This window comes from Periplaneta americana, chromosome 3 (genome assembly GCF_040183065.1).
Source record: "Periplaneta americana isolate PAMFEO1 chromosome 3, P.americana_PAMFEO1_priV1, whole genome shotgun sequence".
Lineage (NCBI taxonomy): Eukaryota > Metazoa > Arthropoda > Insecta > Blattodea > Blattidae > Periplaneta > Periplaneta americana.
In genome coordinates this window covers 193,999,314-194,015,909 of record NC_091119.1, presented here as the reverse complement: position 1 = coordinate 194,015,909, position 16,596 = coordinate 193,999,314, and the positions used below count along the sequence as shown (strand labels likewise).

Sequence of the window (16,596 nt, the reverse complement as noted above, 5' to 3'; positions counted from 1 at the left end):
GGTATCTAATATTAATTGTCTCTAAAGACAATTGTTTCAGTATTTCAGTGTTTACTTCTGATTTCAGTATTTCTTCTGTTAAATTTAGATTATATTCCATATTTAATAGAGTTAAAGGGTTTGGTTTAATTTGTAGGTTTTCTTTCAAATTCGGGATATTGATTTTCTGTTTTAATTCTTCAACAATGAATATGCAACTTTTTTGAGTTTTCAATCTACAGAGAGGACTGTATGAATGCCAATTGTTTCCTGGTAATCTAATAAGTTCTTCATATTGAATCAGTGCTTTTTCTTCTATTGTCATTTTGATGCTGTTAATATTAGTGAGGAATCTCATAGAATCTATTGGAGTTGTTTTGATTCCACCAGTAATGAGTCTGAGAGCTTGGTTTTGAACATATTCTATTTCGTTTATGAAAGGTGAAGTAATTAAAATTTCTCCGCAGACTATAAAAATATTTGATTTTTAATAACAATATTATTATCTTACGTAAGTTTTGTAGTTATATACACTATATAGCCGCCACTCAGTAAATTATAGAAATGAAGATCTAATTTAAGATATCTACTTACATAACCCCACTTTCATATCATCATCATTATGTAATATGTAATATGTATAATGAAAAATATCACATCATGGCATTAACTATAATAATATTTCATTTCTAGTGGTAATAATATCATCAAACCAACTCAAGTTTTGTAGATTTTAATATACAATGCACAGTTGCACTCAGAAAATTACACACCGCAGAATCAGACCTGTAAATAATTTTTAGTAAGAGTTGAAATTTTTAATAACCAATTGAATTTGAGCTCTAAATATGTCAGCAATCCTGCAGGTCATGGCCTTCGTGTAATAGTCTATTGTTTATTGTAGTGTGTGTTTTGTTTTATCCTGTAATGGAATAATTAGTTCTCAAAACTGGATTTTGGAAAATAGGAAAATTATGTAGGAAAACTAAGGCTTCACTGAAAACTACTATTTTTCTAAAACTTTTGGTTTCAAGCTTCAAAATGAGGGGTCATTTATTAAAATCCGTTGAGCCGTTTCCCCGTAATTTCCATTACCAGTTCAAATTATATATATAGATGTTCCTATCATGTTTTAAGTGCTATATTCCGCCTTGATGTTCGCAGGCGAAATTTAATACCCGTGGAGAATAACACTGTAGGAAGCAGAGAACTGGATAGGATTTATAGCAGTACATGAGTTACAATGAGTAAACATGAACCAGACTTACATCCATGAGGTGCAGACCGCGATCCAAGTCTTGTTCCACAGCTCCCGGACCTTCCGCCTCGAAGCGCTTGACGAACTCTTCCATGGTCTTGACGAATTCGTCTATCTCCTCGACGGTGAGCTTTGCAAACTTGGCTTTGGTGGACTCCAGAGTGAGGGATCTGTTCAGAGCCTTAAGGTATAGCGCCTTCCACACGTTTTCCACCTCGTACGCCATGTTCTCATCCTCTTGTGGTGCCTACAAATACAGTCAAAATAAATCAGAGAATTTGAATTCTTTTCGGAGAGTACGAAACTACTTCAATTCCGTGCTGGGTGATTTTAGGAGTCAATCGAATTCCTTGCCATGAAACTAAGTAACATTTTCGTTCCTACTTTGCAGAAATAGAACTGCAAGCAACAAGATTAAACGTATTATAAAATAAATACTTACTTACTTACAAATGTCAGCGCGTCTGACTGCGAAACCAGGTGGCCCAGCTACGAATCTTGGTCGGGGTATGTTACCTGGTTGAGGTTTTTTTCCGGAGTTTTCCCTCAATCCAATACGAGCAAATGCTGGGTAGCTTTCGGTGCTGATTCCGGACTCATTTCACCGACATTATTACCTTCATTTCATTCAAATGACTTTTAAAGAACCCGGAGGTTCATTTCCGCTCTCACATAAGACCGCCAACTGTCCCTATCCTGTGCATCTCACACGTCTGGATTTAATGTTCCTGATTATGTCAGGTGAAGAATGCAATGCGTGCAGTTCTGCGTTGTGTAACTTTCTCCATTCTCCTGTAACTTCATCCCTCTTAGCCCTAAATATTTTCCTTATTCTCAAACATCCTTAGCCTCTATTCCACTCTCAAAGTGAGAGTCCAAATTTCACAACCATACAGAACAACCGGTAATATAACTGTTTTATAAATTCTAACTTTCAACTTTTTTGAGAGCAGACTGGATGACAAAAGCTTCTCAACCGAATAATAACAGGCATTTATCATGTTTAGGCATTTCCCATGTTTAATCTGCGTTTAATTTCCTCTTGAACGTCATTTATATTTGTTACTGTTGCTCCGAGATATTAGAATTTTTCCATCTTTTTGAACAATAAACTTCCAATTTTTATATTTCCATTTCGTATTATTTCTGGTCACGAGATATAATCATGTACTTTGTCTTTTGGGATTTACTTCCAAACCTATCTCTTTACTAGCGCAGCAATATTAAGTATTTTATGCTCGACCATGCCGAAATGTAGTAATTATACACCTGGTAGCAGCCCTTTAATGCATGTCATTAAAGTACACCTACTCATTAAAGTATAGGTCTTCAGCCAATGATAACTCAGCTTACATGTGTTCAGCCAATGACAAGTCAGCTTTGTACCGTTATACAACCGCAAGTATCGATTATTCTCGGATATGCAATCGAAAGAGAATTAGCGAAAAGTCACGGAGGCTGGAAATCCAATACTGTCGCAGAAGGTTATGTTCTGTTACTATAATAATTAGCGTTAATTGTAAATAATATTCAAATAAATTCAATTTTTCATCTCGTTTTTCAATGTCGAATTCAATAATCAAGGTTATACCAAGTTTAACGGGATTACATCAAGGTCAATGACATTATTGTTCCTCGGAAAAAATCAATACTTTCGCGTCTGCGCACATCTCACAATTCACGACCTAGAACAAGGTCACTTCCGATCTTGTCAGAGACAAATAAAATGTATACATCTGAATAATTTCAAATTAGAAATATCGTCGAGCATAAAAAGTCATATGAAACTCGCCTATAATGGTAATTAAGAAGCTCGTATGAAAATTATGAAACGAGCGCGCGCTCGTTTCATAAACATCCATACTCGCTTCTTAATTACTATCATTATAGGCTCGTTGCATAATGTACTATTATAAAATCAATCAATCTCCTTAATGTATGCAGCTGTTTGCTGACAACATAAAGTCCACTAAAGTCCTCTGTAGTCTATTCAGTTGTTGTTTTTCACGAGAAATGAGAGGTATTTTGATCGGTGTTCATTATAGATGCCTGTTGCTAGTAGCCAGAGTTGGGGTGTAGTCAATATATACTGTAGGGCTGTGTCTTCTGCAACTAATACTGATGATTCTAATTTAGTTCTTTTGTGGTTTATGGATGGACAGTATAGAAGAATGTGTTCCAGATCTTCATCATGATTATTACACCACAGACAAGTAGGATTATCAGAAATGTGAAATCGGTGTAGGTACAATTGTATGACAATGTGACCTGTTCTGGCTCTTGTTAAAAATGTTTGAACATGTCTGGGCAAGTTTTTGCACATTTCCAGGTTATTTGGTTTCTTTTGTGTATTCTGTAAAATTTTTCCTTTGTCAGAAGAGAACCAATTGTTGATCCATAGGTTTATAAAATGAGACTTTACAAACATATTATAAAATGAATAATAATGAAAATAGCTGATACGGTTGAAAATGTTTCAACCAATGTCACATTTTATAAATGCGTAGTAGCTCCACAGGAAAACCCATGTCCAACGAATGAATCGTAATAGACTTCCAAAAGCCATGTTTCAATACCATCTCCAAAGGAAGAAGATATCTTTTGGCCGTTCAAAAAAAAAAAAAAGAAGAAGAAGTGGATCGAGAATGACTCACTGAGACAGTAATAGAGTTGGGCAACACGATTCTTTTTCAGAAGTCGATTCCAACGATTCAATCATACATTACGAATCGATTCTAACGATTCGTTCATGATTCTTCCTAGTCTGCGATTCCAACGATTCGTCAACAAACGACTTACAGGACACTTTCCTTTGCAAACCACGGGTAGAGCAAAAACGTTCTACATCTCTCGCATAGATGGAATAAGAGGCGAGACATTGGATTTTCTCTTTCTCATTGGCTGTAACCATTCATAATGACCCCCATTAGTCTACAAAATTATTCAATTTAGTATTTCTTAATTATAATTTATCAACTGAACCTTATTATCAAGTATATTTTGTGCATTACATCTCTATTTAGCCATTTAAATTTCAGGTTCGTGTTCATTGTTTCTCACACTTAACAAATGCAGTATTTTGATTTCACTCTCGCTCGGGAGCATTCGGCACGGTTCGGAAATGTCCGCTGACAGGTTACATCAAACAAGTAAATAGAATCGTGGGTTACGATACCATGCCGATTCGTTGCTATTCTTTTGAGCGATGATTCGTTGATACCACGAATCGATTCTTACGATTCTTTATTATTAGTCGTTCGAATGAACGATTCGTTCACGAATCGACCCAACTCTAGAAAAGTAACAGGCCACGGGCCTTATATTTGTTTGGATGATGATAATGATGATGGCTTAAGTGAGGTGACGGGTGAAATTTTGGTCACTTTCAGTCAAAAATCGCATTTTCGTTTCCTTATGAAAAGTGAATCAGCAATCTCTTATTCATATGTTGTTTTTGTTGTTGTTGTTTTCTAATGCCAGGCGTTTGACAATAGAGTAATTTGACCTCGTGAAAATGGCAAGTTGTAGCCGATTTAAGTGAACACCATATTTTAACGTTTTGGTGGCTACTTCATTCACACACAACCCCCAGAATGTCTAGAGGACCACACCACTGGACCTAGCTGGGAGATCTTGTTGATCACCAGCTTTCCCTCCTTAAGCCACTGGAAGACGATTTTAGTGCCATAGCAGGTCAGCACTAGGAACAGAAAAGTAGAAAGAGGAGGAAGGAAAGGGAAATGAACCCCTAGGCCTCGAATGCTCTAATGCCGTCAGGGTCGAAGAAAGTAAGAGTTCAGTCAGAGGACTGGGTAGGAAAGGGTAAAGAGGGAATTAGGTATTGAATAGAGGAAAATGTAGAAGTTAGAAATTTCAGAGATCCACAGCCTTTACGTGTTATTGTATACAATGTGTAGATATATATTACAATAAAGTGCATTACTTTAATAAATATAGAGTTTACTGTATAATTTTTAATTCCCGCGTAATTTATGCACCCCTATTTTCAAGACGATTTTTTCCCCCAAAAAATGGGAAACGTGTAAATATGGTAATTATGCAAAATATTGCAGTTGTACATAGTGTCAATTATTTAAATTAAAACAAACTGTAAAGACTTCGGTAAAGACAAAATGTGCAAAAGTAATCCTCGAAGTATTCATATGTTGAGCAAGTTTCAATGCTCACCGCTACATTATGTTCCTTGAGGTTGCGGTATCGTTCTTGCAGCTCACGGTACGTGAGTTCTGCTTCCACAGACATCCTCACGATGGTGGTGATGGCACTCAGTACAAACTTGAATTCTTCCAGGTTATCAATTCTCGCCTGAACGTCTACGCCTAGCTTCTGCGGAAAACAAGATAAATAAAATTTCATTAATCATATTAGGCCTAATTTAACTCTAATGGTAGATGATCATTACTCCGGTACAATATGAAGAAAATTTTGGCAAAATATGAAAGTATGAAGCACGTATTTCAATGCTAAAATATTTTCGTTCCTAAACCATTTGTAGCATATTTGCAACTATGTTTGCAATTGGTTTGTACCAAAATCACAAAGGAAACGGATTTTATGTCATCAAAGCTGTATGTTACTGTATTTGAATTTGAATATGAAACTGGAGGTGGATGAAAGTAACGAACTCTGAAATGTTGTATGATCTGTTCAGCTCATGTAAGATGTGGTTCCATTATACGTATATATTCTTCCGTTTCATCTATACTAATAATAAATCTGTAGCCGAAATTTTTCTGGTAATTTTCGATTTTCCAAAAATAATTGCTTCTAACATATACATGAATCGTAATAGACTTCCAAAAGCCATGTTTCAATACCATCTCCAAAGGAAGAAGATATCTTTTGGCCGTTCAAAAAAAAAAAAAAATCACCACCCTGAAACCGAAAATCGCTTTTTTGAAATTTTTGTTTGTATGCCTGTCTGTCTGTCTGTCTGTCTGTCTGTCTGTCTGGATGTTTGTTACCTTTTCACGCGATAATGGCTGAACCGATTTATATGAAAATTGGAATATAAATTAAGTTCGTTGTAACTTAGAATTTAGGCTATCTGGCATTCAAAATATTTTATTTAAAAGGGGGGTTATAAGGGGGCTTGAATTAAATAAATCGAAATATCTCCCTTATTATTAATTTTCATGAAAAATATTACATAACAAACGTTTCTTTAAAAATAATTTCCGATAAGTTTTATTCCATGCAAAATTTTTATAGGACTGATATTTAATGAGATAAATGAGTTTCAAAATTACAATAACAACACCATCTAAGGCGGTGTAATGAAATAAAAAACAAAAGACTTCGTCTATAAGGGGCCTTGGACAACAACAATCGAAAGCTATGAAACATACGGTAGCCTACAGAAAATGTTTCTGTGTTTTTGTATGACGTAATATCGGAAGCTAAATTAATCGATTTGTATAATTAATTATTAATTCACCATTGGAAAGTGTAGTTTCTCTAGATGGACATAGTGCTATAATGTTATTACAGTAACTTCTGAGTGAATCGAAGACAGGTAAGATTAAAATAGCTTCTCATGCACAGAAAACTTGATAGGCTATTCTGTACATTCATTTCCTGTATTTCCTAAAATAATTTTTATGACCGAATGAGTGGTCTCTGGACCAAAATGATCGCATTTTAATTTTTTAAATACAATTTAAATTAAGTAACATAATAAACGATTTATCCTTCTATCAAACACGAATGTTCCGTGGATCGAATGTTCTATTTTAATTATGTAATTACTTTATACTTATTTCTAACGGGTGGAGCGGAGCGCACGGGTACGACTAGTTTCACATATAACAATGAAACTCACCTGTAGGATTTTCATAAATTGCATCATCCGATGTTTTGTATCATCTGCGAGGCGAAGACCGATTAATCTTTTCCATTCGCTGGAGTGATATTTCACAGCCTCTATTATTGGAATCAAATTCACCCTGAAATAAGTGATATTGCATGTAAATATCCAGGAATAACTTTACAGAAACCCTCTGTATATTCTTCATCATTTCGTGCTGCACTCCACGGACTTTGGAATTCTCTCCCACGCAAAGTCAGAGACTGTAGGACCCTAACGATGTTTCAGAATAAGATGGGTCATTCCATAATAAATGGGATATTTCATCAAAGTTTTAAGGCTATGAGACAAGGTGGGATTTATATTTTAACCATTGCCTATGCTGTGTACCTCCTACAGTATTTACAAGTCCACACCTGTGGAGTAACGGTCAGCGTGTCTGGCTGCGAAACCAGGTGGCCCGGGTTCGAATCCCGGTTGGGGCAAGTTACCTGGTTGAGGTTTTTTCCAGGGTTTTCCCTCAACCCAATACGAGCAAATGCTGGGTAACTTTCGGTGCTGGACCCCGGACTCATTTCACCGGCATTATCACCTTCAGTTCATTCAGACGCTAAATAACCTAGATGTTGATAAAGCGTCGTAAAATAACCCAATAAAAAAAAGTATTTACAAGGATATTTTGGTGGGAGACTATTTTCCTTATGAAAGTGAAATGCATTTCTTTTCTTCGTATCACTATGATTTCACTTTTCGATAAGCTCTCTCCCAGGAAACATCTGGCGCGAATTGAGGATTGTAAACCAAAACGAAAAAGAGTCCATTTTATGAGTTTCTAATTCATTTTCTGTTTCTTATGGCTGTTGGTATGTTCTTTTGTACTTCTAATAAATAAACAGGTATTGGTTTCTTCTATTCAATAAATTTCATAACATTTCAAAGTAAGGTCTACGCAATGAACAAAAAAGGGTATGATTTTCAGTATTTAAAAGAAAAGTTTACCTTTTGAGTGAAGGCAAATTAAAATAGGACATTTTCATCGGTCCACAAATTCACAAAGTTATGGCTGACTCCTTGCTTGAGGGAAAACTTTCCGTTACAGAAAAAATGACATGGAGCGCATTCAAAGATGTTTACTCAAATTTCCTTGGAAATTCTATGGCAGACAACTACATAGAACTTGTTGTGGAAACCATGTCAAGTGCATATGAGAAAATGGGGTGTATGAGTAATATGTCTCTCAAGTCCACACCTGTGGAGTAAGGTCAGCGCGTCTGGCCGCGAAACCAGATGGCCCGGGTTCAATTCCTGGTCGGGACAAATTACGTGGTTGAGGTTTTTTCCGGGGTTTTCCCCCAACCCAATATGAGCAAATGTTGGGTAACTTTCGGTGCTGGACCCCGGACTCATTTCACCGGCATTATCACCTTCATTTCATTCAGACGCTAAATAATCTAAGATGTTGATAAAACGTCGTAAAATAACTTACTAAAAAAATATGTCTCTCAAAATATACTTTTTAAATTCTCATTTGGATTTCATTCCACTTAACCTTGCGGCGGTAAGCGACAAGCATGGGGAAATATTTCATCAAGAAATATCTGAAATGGAAAGGCGATATAAAGGAAGATCATCATCCAGCATGTTTGCAGACCACTGTTGGTTCATTGTAAAAAAGAGCCGTGATCTAGTTATAAAAATAAAATTCTTTTAAATGTACAGACCGATTATTTAGTCCTGACAGCTCAGCGACGCGAAAGAGGGGAAGTAATAGGAGCAGTGGGGAGAGCTCCGGAGTAGAGATAAGGGCGAGCGGTTGGTAAAGAAATGCAGTTCATCTTAATTGTACTAGAAACATACTGCTCTACCGTACCCATGACATCCGATCGCTCCGATGGCAAGAGAGTGACTAACCCAAACACCCCTTGGCGTAACTAAATGAACTCGCCTGACCCAGGCGCACATCTCCGACGACTGTCAGGAATAAATAATCGTACTGTAAGTTCAAATTCCGAGGTTTTTCTCATTATACGCATGGAATATTTTTATTGTTGTGTTTTAAACTATGTAATATCATTTTTGTAACCAGTACACATTTTTCAAGTGTTATGAAGCATTTCGAATCGCTAGTGTGTTGTAATTTTACCAGTTGCAGTGAAAAATTAAAAAAAGAAACAAAAAAAGAAAAAAAACAAACAAACAAGAAGATTTTTCATAAAAAAATTCAATTCATTATCCCCGGAAAATGGTACATGATGGGGCAATTTGGATTTTAAATTAAGACTTACTGCACACATATTAGTAATATTCACCTATTTTTATTTCGGAGCAAGATAAAAGGTAAAAATTTGTTGTTCAGTGATTATTGCTGCTTGATTTTTCGTGCAAATTCCAGTGATTTTAAGGTCAGTTCTCTTATCTTATAATAATAATAATATAATAATAATAATAATATAATAATAATAATGATTTATTTAACCTCGCAGAGTTAAGGCCATACGGCATTCTCTAACACTCAACCAGGATTAAAACTACGTTACAAAAAACACTACAAATTTACAAAGTACACTACAATTTTACACACAAAACTGAATAAGATAGTAATAATAAAATGTAAACAACAAGTAAGTAGAAATCAGACATAATATATAACATACAGAAAGAAAGGAAAAAGCATAATAAAATGTGAACAGCAGGTCAAAATAAATGAGACATACAAAGTATAAAAAATAAGACAATTATTGATGATGATGATAATAATAATAATAATAATAAAGATAAAAAATAAGAATAATAATAATAATAATAATAATAAAATAGTGTAGTACAAAGCATACAATGAATACAATATTTTTAAATACACAGTAAGGAAAATTATGATTATATATAGCTCAACTTATCACATTAGAGATATACCATTATCGGAAAATATGAAAACAAAAAGATAAAATAAGTTAAATATCACTAGAACATTAAAAAAAATGTGAATACGTGGAAACATGCAATACAACACTTGTCATAATAGTAAGTTAGTTTGGCAACTCGTCATAAGATAATTTTCTAACTTGGATTTGAAAGATTTCAATGTTCGGCAGCCCTTGACTTCAGGCGGCAGAGAGTTCCAGTGACGAGAGGTAGCAACAGTGAAAGATGAGGAATACAGAGATGATGTGTGAAGTGGAATTTCTAGCGTGTTATCGCGTTGTGATCGAGTATTAATATTATGATAGCGAGAGAGAGTATGAAAACGAGCGAATAAATAATAGGGTGATGAAGTGTGCATAATTCGATATAGGAGAGAAAGTGAGTGCAGATTTCTCCTCTCATTTAACCTAAGCCATGATAACTTCTCGAAAGAAGGTGAGAAATGAGCGTAGTATCGAACATTACAAATGAAGCCGACGCACGCGTTATGAACACGCTGTAGTTTCTGGGCGGAATCAATCCTGAGATCACTGAACAAAACGTCGCAATAATCGAAGTGAGGTAGAATGAGTGTCTGTACCAGCGTCTTTTAAGATTTGGTGTCTCCAAAGCCTTGAGTTATACAATATAACAGAAACCTCTAATCCATTTGCAGGAAAATAAAGCGAACACAAATATTGAATGCATGGAAATTACTGGAGACGACAGAATGTTCGGTTGGAGAGTTTTTAACAACCAGAACCTTACCTCACGCTATGAATGTCGTAATAAGTTTGAGCTTCATCAATTTCGGTAATATAGCCCTCATAAAGCACCAGTTTTCTGTCATAATCTTCCAGCGTTGGGTTCTTCGAGACAAATTTATCACATGAAACGTTCTTGTCAAATGTCCACAGATTCCTGTATCTCCTCCATCTGCAAACAATAAATATAATGTGTTGTTGTTGTTTAGTCAACTGTCCGAACACAGGTTTGAACCTCATAAGTGACACCAATAAGGCATCATTCATGAGGCAACTAAGCCAGGATATAATGGATAGGGTCCACACCTGTGGAGTAACGGTTAGCGCGTCTGGCCGCGAAACCAGGTGGCCCGGGTTGGATTCCCGGTCGGGGCAAGTTACCTGGTTGACATTTTTTCCGGGGTTTTACTTCAATATATTATGAGCAAATCGATCGTCCAGTTCAAAAGTGTAACAACTCCAAAATTGCCATTTTTTAGTTATTTATACTACTGAAAGTCCCTTTCGGAGCTCTTTCCGATTCAGTATTGAGATGTCATATTTACAACCATAAAGAAAAAAACTAAATAAAGTGCATTAGAAATAATTATAACTATGGACTTTACTAATTCATTATTAGTACATTTCGAAATGTATTAATAATGAACTGGAAGATTGTGATAAACTCGTCCTGAATATTGACTCATTTCTATTTGTCGTGGTTATGAACCAGAAATCTGTTCTTTCTAAGTAATTTATTTGAAACTTTCATCTGAAGATATCTCAAAACTTGTTTTTTTGAGTTGTCGCACTTTTGAATTAGACAATCGAAACGCTGGGTGACTTTCAGTGTTGGACCCCGAACTCATTTCACCGGCATTATCACCTTCATCTCATTCAGACGCTAAATAACCTGAGATGTTGATAAAGCATCGTAAAATAACCTACTAAAATAAAAAATATATATATAATGGCTAGGTGGCCAGTTCCTTTTCCCCTAAATAAATGTAAAGTCGTTGTTGTTTTCTAATGCCAAGCGTTTGACAATAAAGTCATTTGACCTCTTGCACTCCAATATATAAATGTAAAGTAATAACACACAAAAAACACCCACAACACATTCTGAACATTGGACTGAATTTCAAAACACACCGTTTTCTACTCAATCATGAACACACCCCCACCACAACAGGAAACCAGAAGATAGCGCTGGATCTCACCAGGCCTCGGAGGAGGACGGACACTACGTCGAAACTAGTCAGTCAGTTAATTTTTTTAATGAATTTACTAAAACAATAGTCCGTACAAGTTTTGCACAACTCTTACCTTTGGAGAAAATTGTGGACTTCAGAAATCAGCCTGTGGGCGGTGTCCTGCACCCTAAGAACCAGGTCGTTCACCACCTGGACTCGAATAACATCCTCGTAGAAGGAGAACATGTACAGTTCGTCCGAGTTTTCAGCTTTCACATGTCCGCATTCTATGCAGGTGCCGTCCATCCAGCGTGGAATATTCTTTAACCTGAACGTTTAGAGAATCATCGTCACAACATTAAGAGCCTGTGGAATGAAGTAGTGCCACGGAAATAGTACATTATGCAACGAGCCTATAATGGTAGTAATTAAGACGCGAGTATGTTTATGAAACGAGCGCGAGTTTCATAATTTTCATACGAGCGTCTTAATTACCATTATAGGCAAGTTTCATACGACTTTTTGTGCTCGACCATATTTCTAACTTGAAATTATTCATAAATACTCATATTATTCTTATCTGACTGGGGAGCGGAAGTGACCTTGTGCAATATCTCGTAAATTGTGAGATGTGCGCAGACGCGAAAGTATTGATTTTTTCCGAGGAACAAATGTCATTGACCTTGATATAATCTAGAGAGTAAAATGAACATTAATCTTGATATAACCTGGAAATTGATTTAGACATTGAAAAGCGAGATGTCAAATTGAATTTATTTGAATATTATTTACAATTAACGCTAATTATTATAGTAACAGAACATAACCTTCTGCGACAATATTGGATTTCCAGCCTCCGCGACGTTTTCTAGTTGTCTTTCGATTGCATATCCGAGAATAATCGATACTTGCGCTTTCATAGTGCTACAGTGGTGCTTTCTGATTGGTGGAAAACCTGAACTTTAATGAATAGGTATATTTTAATGAGGTCCATTAAAGGGCTGCTACCAGATGTATAATTACTACATTTCGGCATGGTCGAGCATAAATATATGTTTCTGTGTTTGTATGAAATAATATCGGAAGCTAAATTAACCGATTTATATAATAATTAATTATTATTTCACCATTGGAAAGTGTAGTTTCTCTAGATGGACATAATGCTATAATGTTATTACAGTAACTTCTAAGTGAATCGAGAACAGGTAAGATTAAAATAGCTTCTTATGCACAGAAAACTTGATAGGCTGTTCTGAGTATTCATTTCCTGTATTTTTTAAAATAATGTTTATGTACACATTAAATCTAAATGATGTCAATATTCATTAAACTATGGTTGCATGTAATAAAAATTAAGAAACATGTTAAAGGAATTGTCATTGCACCTAATGAGTGGTTTCTGAACCAAAATGATTGCAATTTAATTATTTAAATACGATTTAAATTAAGTAACATATTAAACAATTTATCCTTCTTTGAAGCACAAATATTCCCTGGATCAAAGGTCCTATTTTAATTATGTAATTACTTTATATTTATTTCTAACGGGTGCAGCGGAGCGCACGGGTACGGCTAGTAAATAAATAAATGAATGAGTGAATGAGTAAATGAATAAACGAATAAATAAATAAATAAATCCGAAAAGAGATAAACAAAGAATTGAATTAAATATAAAGTGGAGAACTAGGAAATGAAAAAAGTACATGATTTAAAATTTGAAAAGCGAATGTATATATGGATAAATTAATCATTACAAGGGAAAAAATCACCTTCGGTACATGGTATACACTGGCATTGAATGTGTCCCATTTGCAATATGATCTTTAATTACTCACTTGTTCAGAAATTCTCGGATGCTTCTCACTATGACGTTATAAATCTCTCGACCCGCAGGACGGAGTGCTACATTTGGAACTGATAAAATTGTGTCCACTTGGAAAAGTGCCACGTCTTCAAGAAGCATATTGTTAAAGTGCTCCAAGTTCTTCGTCACTAATCTATGAAACAATATTAATAAATCAATAATTAAAAATGAAGCGTGCTTTTTCAGAAAGTAATGGAGTTCCTTTGTTTGAAATTTACTAAATTTATTTCTTATAGTCCATTTATTCTGCTTTCAAAATTGAGTTATGTTGAATAATCTGTTATTAAAATAGTGTTGAAATTAGCCAGAAATATATAGCTACATAAAAATATAAATTAAGTCTAAAACTGGATGCAAGCAATAGTGTCACTGCACACCCTATGAAGGCCTTTAAGCTGAGGGAATAGACTACTGAATTCACTACTATATTGCAGTAGAGGTGAAGACAGAAGTCTTTAAAATCAAGTTCATAATATTTCACTTAATTACTTACTAAAATATATTCATTATAATGATTATATGTAATATTATAAGAACGAAAAAGAGCTGCGGTGTTTTAAAAAGAAGCAAATAAAGCAGAAAATAATATAAGAAGGAAAAATAGGAATCAACGGGACAAACATTATAAGAAGGAACAAAGAAACAAAGAGGATAATTACAACAAGGAATAAGAGAAGAAAGGGGAGAATTATCACAAGAAGCAAGAGAAGTACTGGTGTTCATTTCAAAGTGTGTCATGACGTCACTGTTGATGAGTCAGCGATTTGAAGCGAGTTTCAGCTTTTATGTCAGAGAAGTTGCCTATTATTCAGGGCGTTCAATCTGAACTTGAGTACGTGTACGGTATAACTTGAACGTCGTAGCAACAGATGGCGGTCTGTACGGTCTGTGTGCTACCATAACCTCTTTCGAACTGTGTTTTGCGAGGCCAAGTCCTACGCAGGGTATTTGTTATCATCGTTTGCGTATGGCAACATTCCACAACCCAAATAAAATGCTCCGTGTCCATGTTGACCGTCGAAATTAATGTCAACAAATACATAATTAATCGTCTTAACCCTCTCCCCACATCTCGACAGTAAGAAAAAAAACTCACCTCAGTACATGTTTCGAAACAGTTCACATTCCTCCCACTACCGGCGTCACCGTACGTATCGGTAAGTACTCTTCAGAATGCACGCCGTACTTGCTGGGCAACTTCTCTGGCACGTAGGTAATACACCTCTGCGGAAGTGTAGGAAGATTGAATTCTGTAGGCTCATCGACTAGCCACATGACGGCATACAGCGAGCCATGACACACTTTGAACTGAACACCCAGTATGTTGAGAAGTATAACAAGGAGCATTAGACGAGAAGAAATAATTATAAGGAGCAAGAAAAGGAGGGATTTAAATGAAGGGACCAGAGGAGTAAGGAAATAATTTTGGGAATAAATAACAGGAGGAAAATAAAATGATTTTGAGATAGAAAAAGAAAATATGTCTGAGATGGAAAAGGAAAATAATTATAATTGGGAACGGAGAAAAATTATGGTAACGAAAAGTGATGAATTATAGGGAGAGATAGGGGAGGAGAATTAAATGTAAGTATAAAAAAACGAGAGAGAATAATTATAAGAAGAACAGAAAACAAAAACGTAGTTCAAGAAGTTATAGAAGAATAAAATAAAAGAAGATAACTAGGAAAGAAAAAACAAAAACAATAAAGAATAATAAAAGAATGGAAAGAAAGGTGAAGAAGGAGAAGAACTTTAGGGAACCCAAAAAGAGTAGATATGATAAATACGAAGGAGGAAGGAAAGTAGAACTAGGATGAAGAAGCGAAAGAAGTCCAAGAAAGTGGACGAGTATTATAAGAAGAATATGAGCAAACATGAGGAAATTTGAAAGATAAGAGAAATTATGTGTAAAATAAATAACAAATTTTACTTCGGAATATGTATGATAACTCTTTCTTGTGTTAAATTTTAACGTACCTTGTTAACATGTTTCGACGTATTTTGGATCATCTTCAGAACTGGTCATTGTTGGTGTTGGCGTCTCTTATTTCCTGTGTGGATGCGTTCGTAGTGTAGAGTCAAAGAGCGTATGTGTTCTGAAATTGAGTTGTGTGTTGAGAATATCGTTGGGGTGTGTTTTCGTGTGTCTTTATATTTCATATTGTTCTAGTGTGTTGAGTTTCTGGCTTTTTGGTTGGATGTACAGTATTTCCATGTCTGTGTTGATGTCTCTGTAGGTGTGGTTGGCATTTGTGATGTGTTCTGCATATGTGGAGGTGTTTTGTAATTTTGTTATGGCTGTGATGTGCTCTTTGTAACGTGTTTGAAATGATCTGCCTGTCTGCCCTATGTAGAAGTTGTTGCAGGTGTTACATTTGAGTTTGTATACGCCTGTGTGGTTGTATTTGTTTGTTTGTGTTATTTGTGTGTTGAAATGTTTTTGTGAGTGTTATTTGTTCTGTATGCGATGTACAAATACAACACAACGATATTCTCAACACACAACTCAATTTCAAAACACATACACTCTTTGACTCTACACTACGAACGCACCCACACAGGAAACAAGAGGTGCCAACACCAACAATGACCAGTTCTGAAGATGACCCCAAATAGGTCGAAACATGTTAACAAGGTACGTTAAAATTTAACACAAGAAAGACTTATCATACATATTCCGAAGTGATACAATGTTAAAAGTTGTGTAATCAAGATGTATAACAAATTTTACCTTACTATGGTGGAAAATACTTTCTTCTCCCAAAATTCGAAATAAAAATGCATAAGTGGTGACTGCCCTGTACTTGTCTGTAGCACTAAGCTTTCCAACT

At 35.4% G+C, this 16,596-nt stretch overlaps 2 protein-coding genes across 2 annotated transcripts in view; both read right to left on the bottom strand.

Moving 5' to 3' along the window:
* Dhc98D (Dynein heavy chain at 89D) overlaps positions 1–1,467 on the bottom strand; it is a 192,204-nt gene extending 190,737 nt beyond the window's left edge. The window contains exon 1 of the mRNA XM_069822419.1: positions 1,248–1,467. Within this exon, the coding sequence (XP_069678520.1) occupies positions 1,248–1,463 (216 nt within the window). The 5' untranslated portion in view covers positions 1,464–1,467. The remainder of the gene's footprint in view (positions 1–1,247) is intronic.
* Positions 1,468–4,812: 3,345 nt separating this feature from the next.
* The window catches only part of LOC138697075 (dynein axonemal heavy chain 10-like), a 57,973-nt gene continuing 46,189 nt past the window's right edge, over positions 4,813–16,596 (bottom strand). Inside the window, exons 16-22 of the mRNA XM_069822672.1 lie at positions 14,931–15,073; positions 13,737–13,898; positions 12,035–12,229; positions 10,734–10,901; positions 7,080–7,203; positions 5,426–5,584; positions 4,813–4,902 (exon numbers count right to left, since the gene is read on the bottom strand). Of these exons, the coding sequence (XP_069678773.1) occupies positions 4,813–4,902; positions 5,426–5,584; positions 7,080–7,203; positions 10,734–10,901; positions 12,035–12,229; positions 13,737–13,898; positions 14,931–15,073 (1,041 nt within the window). The remainder of the gene's footprint in view (positions 4,903–5,425; positions 5,585–7,079; positions 7,204–10,733; positions 10,902–12,034; positions 12,230–13,736; positions 13,899–14,930; positions 15,074–16,596) is intronic.